This window comes from Bidens hawaiensis, unplaced genomic scaffold (genome assembly GCF_021521415.1).
Source record: "Bidens hawaiensis isolate Kalapana, Puna unplaced genomic scaffold, B.hawaiensis_p1.1 tig00003022_1, whole genome shotgun sequence".
Taxonomy (NCBI): domain Eukaryota; kingdom Viridiplantae; phylum Streptophyta; class Magnoliopsida; order Asterales; family Asteraceae; genus Bidens; species Bidens hawaiensis.
The window spans coordinates 586,430-599,884 of record NW_027491163.1 but is presented as its reverse complement, the minus strand read 5'-3'; the positions used below and the strand labels follow the sequence as shown (position 1 = coordinate 599,884).

Genomic DNA, 13,455 nt, shown 5'->3' with positions numbered 1-13,455 from the left:
GTTTTTTCCCCTTGGCGTCCCGTCCCAATGGCCGCCTCCTCGGCGGTGAAGACGTTTCCTCCCCCGCAATGTTTAGGTCGAATCCAACGCGGCAATCCGACGCGGCAGAAGTGCTATACGCTCCAGACGAACTAGTTTTAGTCCGTTTCGGCCCTACTTCCGCATCATGGTCCGGCGCCACCAGCTCAACCCACTTGGAACACATTTTCAACCTCTCCCACAACTTTACATCGTCCCACGTCTTCACCGTCCCATACCTCCGCAGACACTCCTGCTTCCACTCTTCGACAGTGAAATTGTAAACCGCCAAATCATCACTGCCACTTGGTCTCATACGACCGGCGTTCCTGTTGAAAAGATTAGTAAACAAGCCGACAAATTTTCTGATTTCGGACCACCGACCCGAAATCATATCGACGTTCCGCTCTGTACTCCCAACGAGCGAATAGAACGTCTCCCTAACCTTTGTCCAAAAGACATTGCTCTTTTGGTAGTCGGCTGCAAAATGCATAAATAAATTTGTAAGTCATTTAACTTTTTTATTTAACTTTTTTATTAAAAATCATTTTTAAAAACGTTAAAACAATTACCGCAACGCCGATCCTCAGAAATGACTATCCAAGCCCGACACAGGGCTTCCTTCTCATCCGATGACCACGGAGTGGTTTTACGTTTCGTCCTCGGAGTCGAAGCCGAACCCGACCCGTCCGTTGCAACTTGTTTTTTCCGGTGGACGCGTCTTCTTTGTCCCGCAGCTTCACCGTGTGATTCTTGTGTCTCCGGAACAACAAAGTTAGGAGACGGTTGTATGTTGGATGGTTGAAAGCCGGATGATTGTTGCGGCTCCGAATAAAACATCGGTTGGTCCGGTGACGACCATAAATCGTCAATATAATCTGAATCTAGGTTTGGGTACCAATTTCCAGCCATGTTTTTAAAAAAAGGTTTGGAAGATGGGTTGATTTTGGGTTTTTTTTGAAGTTGTGGTAATTATTTTATGTGATTTTGGGTGTGGTATGTGATATTGGGTGTGGTAAGGTTTATATAGAGGAAAAACTTTTTTTTTTTAATAAAATTAAAGAGCCCAACGGCTCTTTTCTTCATCCCAACGGCTCCTTCACGCATTCCCAAGCCACCTTTACGCCATTTCCTCACGCCACCGGCCTTGCGCCCGCCTTGGTTCCCGTGCTCGCGCCCCTCTCGCGCCTCGGTGGTGTGGTGGCTCTCGCGCCCCCGCTGAAGCCCCACACCTCTCAGCCTAATCATTCATGGGAACTTTAGTTGGTTGTGGTTAAAGGATCTTTTGACAAAATTATTATTGTGTAAAATGGAAATGTTGGTTGTCATAATTCTATTTTTGATTTGATTGATGAAAGTAATTAGATCATAATAATTTTTAGGAAAATAAAAATTTATGTATTTGTGATTATTCGTTGATTCAAGATGAATTTAAGATTCTGCACAAGTTTTAAAATTGTTCACAACTCAAACTCAGATTTTATAAAGAGCTTGAAAAAAGTTGATTTTATGATTTACTAAGTCAAACAACTTAAGCATAATGATGTATTTTAACTTTTGGAATAAATTAGAGATTAGTGTTTAAATTAGTGTCCCTAAATATTGTTGGAAAAACAGGAGTCTTGGTGAAAGAAATAATATTTTTTTGTCCGATAATTAAGAAATAAAATATATGTTTTAGATAAATGATATTTCTTATATGTTTAATGAAATCCAAAAAATAAAATCACAAGGAATGAAAGAATGGATCAGTGAAAGTGTGAGTAGGATTTATGTTGGCTCTTCTATAATGATCACAATATTAATGAGAAAAATAAGTTGGCTGAAGTGGAAGAAACATAAATTAATGAGTGGAACATTGGTGTGGGGAGAGGGAGCCATTTGATTTGAGTGGTGTGTTCCCGCTTGTTTGAAGCAAAAGGCGTCAGACTCACATGCCTTATTTTGGTGGCTTCCCACCATACAAATATTCATTATTTTTATCGAATATTTAGCAAAAGATTATCTTTTCAGTTAATATAGGTGCCTATATTAAACATTATCAGTTTTGCAAACGAATCATGACTTTTCAACAATGTCATGCACAGTACTCATGCTATTTAATTTTAACGTGTCTAGCAACCCTACACTTTAAACCCCTATCAAAGCATCAACAAATTCATTAGTCATACTACCATTGACGAAACAAACTTCATCGTGTCATTTTGATATATTGATATTAATTTACTTGAAACCAAACGAGAGGACAAAATATACATTGATACAGGTTAAGAAATTCATAATATATACTTAATAAATGGACGAAGCTGCTAAACAGCAAGGCCATGCCCCTTGAGTTAAGCTTCCTATTAGCTTAGATCGAAACTTTTGTTTTTCTTATTTTGTTATGCATGTTATGGAATCACAAAGTTGCCAAAAGTTGGTTGAATTCGATCTTCAGTATCAAAGTTGAAAGTCCATATCAAATTTGATACCGTCATTATCAAATTTGGTCGCCCTAACCTAATTTGGTCATTTATATCAAATTGGGTCGTCCCAAATTTGGTCATTTGTATCAAACTAGTTTTTTACCCGGCCCAACGGAAAAACCTCAGTGTTAAAACCCGGGCGTTGGTAAAACCTAGGCATTACGACGGTGAGATGAAGCGAATTCAGTTGGTATCGGTTAGGCTCGCTACGATATAGACACCGCTGATAAAATTTGAGCGTTAAAACCAAAAATTAATTTGTCAAATTATCATATAAAAAGATTAACATATTAAAAAAACTAGATATTTAAAATAATGTTTATTTGATCTGCAAACCCGGGTGGTGGTAAAATTCGAGCGATGTTGAGCGAATACCCAGCTTTCGGGTATATCATGTTTGTAGTTTCTGCTTGTTTGGGTCGTTTAGAACTTAATGTTAAAATTGATTTAGCATTAGTGTTGGTTTATCAAAAACGAACTTGACTCGCTTATGTATTTATTCTTGTTATTGTTTTTTTAGCCTTTTCCTTTATTATGTTAATCAAGCTCAATTGATTTGATTTTCTTAACGTCTATATGTCATAAGAAACTTAGGGGCGTATTTAGAAGAAATCGTATTAAGTATATATAAATGGATCTTTTTTTAAGACTGTGGACCATAGAAGATAGATTAGATACAACTAAATAGTCTATAAATAATAATGAATTAAGTCTGAATATTTCTGATGGGCCCATACTTATTCCTCGAGTAATATTTAAGGCATCTAACACATTATTTAAATCCCTGAGAATGAGACTAGATGCAAAATTATCCTCATCAATCATGTCATGATTTCTCATGAATTTTGGTTTCAATGGATGAAATCTTTTTAGGTCTCATTTGCCTTTCGTTAAATCTCATTTGCATGATAACAAAATATGTGAAAATGTATAGTATTATCTAGTTCTATCTTATAAATGTTTCTATCCAGATATTGATAAAAATAATATGAGAGTTTAAGGTAAGATTGACTTTATGTTGGCTATGTAAACCTCAAAAACTGTCATAATGTAGCTTAAGGGGCTGTTTGGGATTCCTTATTTTCACCTCCTTATAACTTATAAGGAGAAGTCATAAGTTACAAAAGTGTAACTTATCAATATTTCCTCTCACATAATAAGGAAACCCAAACACTTTTTTTTAACTTATCATAAGTTATAAGGAGGTAAAAATAAGGAATCCTAAACAGCCCCTAAGTATTGATACTAAATTCTGATTAATCTTTAAAATCTGTAAGGTATCATAAAGCATAACAAGAAGACATTTCATTATGGTTCTAATAGGTTTAACATTTATTGTTTTCACTAACTCTCGTGATAGTTATTTGTTGATTTACGGTAAAAAAAACGTATAGAAATAGACTCAACCTATCATTTGTTAATTGGAATAATAAGATTAGCGTATTCAAATATCATTAATACAAAACTACCTATTTTAGCCAATTGTTCTTTTGAATTATGGATAGTTTCGTTGTTTATGCTTAGTCTGATAGCATATTTTTGCAATAAGACTTCTCCTCAGAGAACTTAAAGCTGGAAGTAATACTTGTATTTCGGCTATGAACCTTAGAATTATCCTCTTTTAGGTTTTAGTGGTAGTGAGTTGAATATCATCTTATTTTCCAACACCAGACGTTTCTTTTTTTTTTCTTATACATATGTTTCTGATCAACACACTCATTTTCCTTTGGTACTTCTGAGTGTTGTAGTTGATTCTTAAGACATCAAAGTATACTATTGAAAAATTTAGTATGTAATGGAAAATTGTACTTGTTTTCATTTGTGAGCCCTTAATTTTATAGGTCATAATACTAAAATTATGATGTTTTCAGGGATACCATTTAACCTTATAGTTAGAATTTAGAAGAAATATGTCACACCCCGACCAAAGGCGGCGGAACATGCCGGGGTGCAACGTGATTGGACAATTACACAAGACACTATTTAAAGTGACAATATTTATTCAACTCAATTTATTTCAACAAATCAATAACAACACATCTCGTTCATATGAACAAATAGCATTCATATTGTTCGTTTTACTAATACCCTAATAGTCTTGGTAACGTTTTCCATCAAGCATTCGAGTCAACAAAAGTCAAACCTGTAACATTTCATAAAATAAAGTTTGTCAACACAAAGGTTGGTGAGCAATTCATAAGTTTGAGCATATAAGTATATAGTAATAAAAAGCCACAAAACTTGTATACAAAACAATAAATAAGAGCTATAAACCTGGATAAAATAGTTATCGCTAAACAAGTTAGCGACACCTAGCTATTGGCAATTAGTCTAGGATTTTATTGACAATTGCTAATAAGCTTACATTAGCACCACCTAGCTACAAGGGGTTGCCAAATAGTCTAGGATTTTATAGTTATCGTTAATTGCATTACGTTAACGATACCTTGCCATTGCCAAATGGTATAGGATTTATAGTTCCACCATCCAAAAGCTGTAAACACATAGACAAATAAACATAGAACACCAAATCGAGCAATTATTCAAGTCAAGTATACAATCACGTTTGTGGGTTTAAGACTCAAGTAAATAAAACATTTAGTTTGATAAGTATGAAATGTCACCCCAAAACGAAAGATGGAAAAAGGGGTATGAAAGTACTCACCTCGATTGACGAATCGGGAAATAATAAATGATCGACATATAAAAGCTTGTGAACGAAATGAACAAATCCGACTTGAAAGCTAATTGAAAACAAATAAATAAAATATATTAATGAACTTGAACTTTTGTGAAACTATATTTGAAACATTGAACAAAAGGTTCGGTTGTAAATCGGATTATCGGTTAATTGGTTAATGGTTAGGGACTCGTACTTAAATGACAATTAAAATAAAATAATATTATTTTATTGAGCTTTTAAATAATTAACCAATATTAAATATAAGCAAGACGGGTTTAAAACAAGGGTTCGGTTTTTTATAAAAAGAAAGAATTGATAATAAAGTTTATAATAATATTATTAATGATAATAATAATTCTAAAAAGATATGATATATATATATATATATATGTTTATATGTATATATATATACATAAGATAAAGATGTTAATAATAAAAACAATAATTATTTTTAATAATACTAATATAGTATAATAATTATAACAATAATTATTATTATTATTACTAATAATGATAGTAAAGAATAAAATCTTGGTATTAATTTTAAGGTGTTGTTGATAAAAATAGTAATAATAATAAGTAATGATATTGATAATAAATAATAAAAATATACTCGATGTCAGTTCGATTTCTAAACGAGTTCACAAAATAACTATATTAATATTATTGCTAGTAATTAATGATAAAATATGATTTTTAATAGATAATAATAATATGACATTTAATAATATTAATAACAATTTTAATATTTATAATAATAATAATAATCTTGTTAATAATAGTTTTAACTTCAATATTTATAATAATATTAATAATAAATACCTATAATAGTAAACTCAACATATTAATACTAATAATAGTTTTTATGTAGTAATGTTAGTATTAATAGTAATACAATTTTGTTAAATATAAAAATAATGCCAAAACCGGTCTAGGATGAGACCCGAACCCGAGACCTCTAGCTCAACAACTTGTGTATAACCAACCGAACCAAAATAACAATTGTTAAATTTAAACCCCTAATCAAATTCAAAACAACACTATATCCAATCCAACTCGTTATAACCAAACAATATATCCATTTATTAAAAATTTGAATCCGACAACCAACATGAAAATTAATAATAACAAAACCCGAATTAGTTTACCTATTAGGTGATTATGAGGTCGTCGGAGATGAAGACACGAAGGGTTGCCGGAGCAAATTTCCGGCAGATCCGAGAGAGAGATGGAGTAAGAGAGAGAGAGACAACACGAGAGAGAGAGAGATACGAAGACAGAGAGAGCGAGAGGGAGAGAGCCGAGAGGGAGAAGATAGTGGCCGGAGCACCGGGGGCCATGGCAGCTGCCTGAAAAAAACGCGCGGGGGGGGGGGGGAGAGCTCGCTGGAGAACGAAAGGAGGGAAGGAGGGGGTGTTGTGGGCTGCCGGAAAGCCGAGAAGGGGAAAAGGGAAGTGGTGGTGGTGCGGCTGGAGTGATGGCAGCGGTGGAGGTGGTGGGTGGTGTTCGGATGCGAGGAATGAGATGATGGTGGCCGGCGAAGGTGGCTGCGGCGGCTGCCGGAATTCCTCACCGGTCGCCGGAAATCGGCAAGAGGGAGGGGTGGCGGCTTGATGTTTATGAAATAGGGTTAGGGTTTGTTCTTTTTATAGGTGGGTATAAATGTTACGTTTTTGGCCCCTCAAGTTTGGTATTTAGTTATAAATGGTTTAAATCTTGAATAGGTTTAAGGAAATGCACTTTAGCCCCTAGAGTTTATTTAACCGAGCTTATAAACTATAAATAACTTTATTTTGACAAACCTCGCCCACGCTAGAGTGATAGTATCAATGAGTTGATGAATTCCGATTCGAATTTACAAGTTTAAACACAATTACGAAGTATAACTTATTTAAAATAAACGCGAAATAAATCAGCATGTTACAAAAAGATTACAAAAAAATGAATATAGAACGAGACTCAAATTTGACGAATGTCACAAAATACACGCATCTTAGGAGTTATTTTATTAGTCTTAAGAAAAACTGAATCTAGAATAACTTTAGTGATTGCATTTATTTAAATAAGTTCTTGATTATCATAATAGGCATTATGTTTGACTCGTCCAACTTGTCATGCTCTAGTTTTCTTCTATAGTACTATTATCAGAAAGAGCGGGTAGGATTGTCATATCATGTCTTGAGGGAAAATCATAAGTCAATAAGAGCAAAATTTATAGAAACTTTTTAGCAAAACATCTTAGGTTTTGTAGATTAGAGTAGATGATTTAGATGAGATACTAATTTATAGAAGAAAGTTACAGTGAGCAATGTTACGGGGCATTAAAATAATACAAATTAAAATTTATGATTATTAGATTAATAAAGGATCATTAATGTGATGATCATATATTTTATTGAAGATGTGATATGTCTATTATTAACATCAAACTAATAGACTATAATTAAAATTCTACTTAAACCAGAGGCACATCTACTATGGTGCTACAGGGGTCGGCCGACCCCTGCGAAATTTCTTTTTTTATACTACTTGTGTGCTAAAATTCCGACCGACCCCTGTGAAATTTTAACGCCGACCCATGTGAAACTGGTGAGAATATAAGGTGGAAACAAAAGCTTGAATTTGGACTCTGAAATTTTTCGGTGGCTGGAAGATAAGGCGGAGGTAGGTTAAGATCGATATGAAGAAGATGGTAATATTAAAATATTTAAAGGTGAATTAATTAATTAAATAGACTTTTGCAAAAGTCTGGTCCAATAGTAAATGCATACTAAGGTGAAAGACATATTATTTATTTATTTTATTAATTAATTTAGGCTGAAAAACAAACTTTTAGTTTGTATTATCACATTTCTTCACTGTCTATTTTTTCATTTAGTAGATGATTTATTAGTTTTTAACAATTTCTTTTAATGGTTAGTGTATATATATTTATACAATAGTTGTATTTTGAAAAACACTTGTTTTAGTTACTTATGAATGTCAAACTAGATAATGTTGTGGCTAGATTTCAAAAAAATTAACATTTATGGAGAATGACTTTAAGTATATTTTGTTTTGATTATGCCTTTTTAAAGACGTTTCACGTATCTTTTTTGGTTATATGAGATTTTGTATGATTATTTTTTCTATATTACCCCGCCCGATTTGACTCGAGCGGAACAGCCCAACCGTACCGGTAAAAAATTTATATACCAATTTAATCCGACTCGAATGGCCGAACTGAACCGTTTTTTATACTAATATTCAACTGAGTAACAACTCAAAAAATTTTCGACCTCTGTGAGAAAATTTTCAACATCCGTCACTGACTTAAACAAAAAATAAATCACCTTTGGCAAAATTAAAATTTATTTAAGTGTGTATGCAAAACAGTTGTAGCAAATCAACTTGCGTAGAAGTTAGACAATTATTTTAATTATGCACAAGCTAGTTTTGCTAGATATAAATGTAGCACATTACCTTTGGCAAGAAGTGAGACATTTTGATCATATTAAGCAAAACTAACAAAAGCTTTAGTTAGACTTGAATGATATGGTAAATGTAACACATCACCTTTGGGCAGAAGTGATACATCAAAATTCATTCAAGTTAAGCTTTTTATGTTTTATAAAATTTTATAAGATTTAATTGTTTACAAAACATTTAGATAGGAACAATTTACGGGAAAATTAGAGTTCTCTGGAAATTAGTTGTCGGGAATTTTGACTTCTTGGAAATTTGAAGTTCTCCGAAATTATGAGTTCTCAGAAATTTGAGTGTCTTTTAGTAGGTTTTCAGGATTTGAGAGTTTTCGGGTTTTATAAGGTTTTCGGGATTTTGGTAACTCATAAACCATTTTAGAAAAAACCAAAATCTATTTTTAAATCCTTTACCCCATAAACTATTTTATCTCATAAATTATTTTAAAATCGCATAAATTAATTTATGATAAAGATGGAATTCGAATTTTAATGGATTATTTTGTTTCCAGATTTAAATAATTTAATTATAGTTATTCAAGATTTGAAATCTTTTATTGATAAACAATATCATGTTTCAAAATTTTTTAATAGATCAAAATTAATCAAAATTGAAAACAACACATTTTAGTCCTACGATTTATCCAAAATAAGGACGACTCTTCGAATTTTATAATGTACATGAAGAACATCTTCGAAGAATCTTTAGTCACTTTTCTATGGAATCGAAATCTTAAACATATTGTAACAAATATCGAGTATACTGGAGTTTTATATATGAATTTTAGTAATTATAACCAGTTTTCTTAACAAAACATGAAAACAGAAAACCAAAATAATTAGGGTTTTAATCAAAATTCATGTCTTCGATTTTAATTCCAGATTTAGGGAAAACAATGAAGAACTGATTAATCAACATCGCTCTCAGTTATTCATATAAGCAATAAAAAAAATATGATAAATATTAAACCTATGAACCCGTTATAGCAGGGAGAGTAGTAACCGCAATAGAGAAGGATGTAGACAACATGGTTGTCAGCTTAGTCGAGTTCCCATTTAGGATGCATAGTTAAGGATGGAAATTAGGGTTTTTGAGAAGAACCCGGTCTTAGGAGAGAGGAGACACATAAAATTGTTATATGTATGTGATTAGGTTATGATGTTAATCTTTATCTCTTTTTATATACACTCAAGGGGAAATCATTTATTAGTTAATTAAAGGTTGTATGACCTATCAATAATTACAAAACTAATATACATTAAGGTATAGTTAATATTTTGATATAATATTATATGAATGATAATGATGATCATATAAATAAATATATAAAAACTATATTAATTCTTACAATATCTTCACTACAGGTCTCCCACAGTACTATATACTATTTCAAGATTTTTTCTTTATTCTTAGCATTTGTTCCCCTCCTGCTTTGATTGTGGGGATGTAGCAAACTTATATCTAGGATATATATGTTACTATGGGTATGTTTGGCAAAACTAGCTGGTGGCTGGAAGCTGGTAGCTGTAGCTTTTTAGATATATTTAGGTGTTTAGCAGAGTAGCTGAAGCTTTTAATAAAATGTATAAAATGACCAAAATGGACATAAATAAAAAACATAATGGTAAACGTAACCACACACACACAGATATATATATTATATATATGTGTGTGTGTGTGTGTGTGTAAGTTTTTTCTCAAATAAATAAAGCTTCGTTATTTTTTATTAAATAAAACACATTCATTGGCAAACAGTCGAGAATAAAATATAATATTATTAAATCATTATTGTCGTGCATTCCATATCAAAGTAGCAATATTGTTGCGAACATGTTTCATCTCATTTGTTGTTCCTTTAAATAGACCGCTGGTGCTTGTGTCATGGTTACTAACATCATGAAGTTCATCTTGTGGTATGTAGTTTGGATGTTGCTCCATTGTAGTAAACATGATATCTTCTTGAGAATTACGTGTATAGTTATGCAATGCAAATGTAGCCATGATAACATCAATTTGTGTTTTCACGCTATACTTTGGCATTGTACCAAGTATCTTAAATCGTTTCTTCAAAATTCCAAATGACCTCTCAATATAACTTCGTAAAGATGAATGTGATCGGTTGAAAGCTTCTTGCATATTATTCAGGGGCTCCCTTTGAAATTGAGATTGGTGGTATCTTGTCTTGGAATATAGAAGGTACCCTATTCTGCCTGGATATCCTTTATCAACCAAATAATATCTGCCTGATAAAGGAGTTGAAAAACAAAAGACGTTGAAATTTATTAAAAGTAACATGAAACAGTTCCAAATACATGTGTAAAAAATTATAAATATTACCTTTAGGTGCGTGTGGAAAGTTGAATTTACTATCTTGGGTCGCGATAATGAAAACACGTGTGTCATGTGCTGAACCCTCCCATCTGATTGATATGAATGTGAAACACATATCAAAATCACATGTTGCCATTACGAAAGTTGGTACCCCCTTTTCTACCAATATAAGGTAGTTGTTAACTCTCTGGGATGCAGGCCCCTATGTGTGTACCATCAATACATCCGATACAATCTTAAATATAATTTGAAATTAGTTAAATAACAAAGTAAACAAGCATAAATGACATTAATCAATTTAATACCTTGAAATACGGCATGTATCTTTTGTCGTTCAATATTTGAGGTGGTACAAATTGAAAAGTTGGATCTTTTGGTCTTATAATGTTGCGTGCTAGACCTTGAAAACCTTTATCTCTACCAGATATTGCCTCTAGAACTTCATGAAATGCTTTACTAATAGTCTCCCCAGAACATTGAAAACGCTCCCTAACATCCCTGTTAGATAATCCCAATGCCAATGTATATAGAAATATCCCCACATTCTCACAAGTTGACATTCTATCACTCGATTGCAATCCATAGTTTGATTCAAGCTCTTTACATAATTTCATAAACACGTTTGGATGCATTCTAAATGCATTTACACATCGTATAGGATTGTCATTTAAAACTTCCATTATCCAAGCCTGCCCCGTTTGTGATGATGTCATGCATGGTTCCTTGTATATATGCTTATAATAGTATGCACCAACTAGATCACTTGTATAAGTTGAATCCAACAAAAAGTTATAACAATGTAATTTGTGCTTCTTCTTGCTTGTTTCATTATCCATGATAACCTTGATAATAAATTCAATATCAGCTTAACATATAAACACGTAAATAGCTAAAACATAAAAGCATATATAGCTTAACATATAAAGACGTAAATAATATTAAAATATAAATATAAATACATAAATAATATTCTCGAATAAATATAAATTAAAATGAAAAGATATCAAATAACTTCCATAGTCATGGCACTAAAACATCAAGGTAAAAAAACAATAAGTCAATCCAAAAGCAATAAAGCTCAAATAAATAGAAACAATAATGTCTTCGTAACATGTCCTCAAAGAAAACTTTAGTTGGTGAGCCTTTGCTTTCGTTGCAGCCACGCTAACCTACTATCATCATGTTGCATATTTATAAACATTTCTCTTTTAACGGTATCTTCAAATAAACCCATTGCAAAGAACCACAACTCCTCATCTTCTCTCATTAATCCTGCATCTACCATCCGGTTAAGCACACCTATAGCAGCTTCAATACTAAACTTAGTACTTTGACTAAGTTTGGAAGAATCTGATTCTAATATTTCTAGAGCACATTGTTGATTCATGTTACTTTGAGTCAAATAGTCTTTAAGCATTGAATCTCCCAATGAGTCTCTCCCTTTACGTTTCATCTTAACTGGTTTAGGCTTAGTGTTTACTTTGGTAGGCTTCTCAAAATTTTTTGCTACCTCACTTGGGCATGATGTTGATGCATTAGGTTGACGTACTTCTTTCATCTAGTCACTGAAGAAATTATTTTCTTGGGTTTCCAAGTTTTCTAGATTAGAAGGTATATCATTGTATACTTGATAATCGCCTGCATTATCACCTCCGTCAACATTGTCATCCTCAAGGTTCTCAACATGCACCTCACTTAATGTCGTTGGATCCATAGAGGATGTCACACAATTTTCCCTACTAGCAACTGCATCTCCAAATAACTGATCCCACTCTTCTTATAGTTGTATAGATGGTTGATTATTATGAATTGCTAGAACTTTCAGGTTTTCCTACAAAATATAATGGTTAAACGTTATTTATCATTATGAGTATAATATTATACAGTATTTAAATGTTAAATGAGTTATATTATTTCACCTTCATTTTTCTTTTCCACCATTCATCAGAACAATTAAGTTGCCTGGTACTTTCATTCCAACCTAGACCAGTCTCTTCGTTCTTAAGTGACTTCCAAAGGTTGTACTCTTTTCTCATACCGTCATACTTGTTCTTCATAGCTTTGTCACTAATGAATTTGTGATTTATAACCTTTTCAAACTCTGATTGAAGAGAAACCCATTTGAATGAGGAAGTTCGACCATGCTTCGTGATATATTTGTTTAAGAACCGACAGAATTCTAATACCATTTCTTTTGACCAACATTCCCTTTTCCCTTTCTCTTTTTTAGAATCCATCTAGCAACCATGCATACATATATACACAAGACTAAATTCAACAAATAAAAAATTGGAAAAGAAAACCGAATAAAAAAGTTTCCTTGTGGTAAACATCTTTGCTTCCAAATTCAAGACTTGTGTTCGATTCACACTTCTTCCATGTATTTTTTTTGTTACTTTATTATAATTTTTTTCAACTATTTAACTTATTGGGGTCTTTACTTATCCAGCCCCACCCTCTCCACATGTCAAACTTACAGAATAACACTAAACA

The 13,455-nt window shown here is 32.5% G+C and overlaps 1 protein-coding gene and 1 pseudogene across 1 annotated transcript; both read right to left on the bottom strand.

Moving 5' to 3' along the window:
* Positions 1–10,416: 10,416 nt before the first annotated feature.
* On the bottom strand, positions 10,417–11,798 carry LOC143622107 (uncharacterized). The gene is made up of 3 exons (XM_077093346.1): positions 11,268–11,798; positions 10,969–11,164; positions 10,417–10,874 (listed from the first exon to the last, which is right to left on the bottom strand). The coding sequence occupies exons 1-3, from the start codon at positions 11,796–11,798 to the stop codon at positions 10,417–10,419; spliced, it is 1,185 nt and encodes a 394-aa protein (XP_076949461.1).
* Positions 11,799–12,091: 293 nt separating this feature from the next.
* On the bottom strand, positions 12,092–13,199 carry LOC143622060 (uncharacterized; annotated as a pseudogene).
* Between the last annotated feature and the right edge of the window lie 256 nt (positions 13,200–13,455).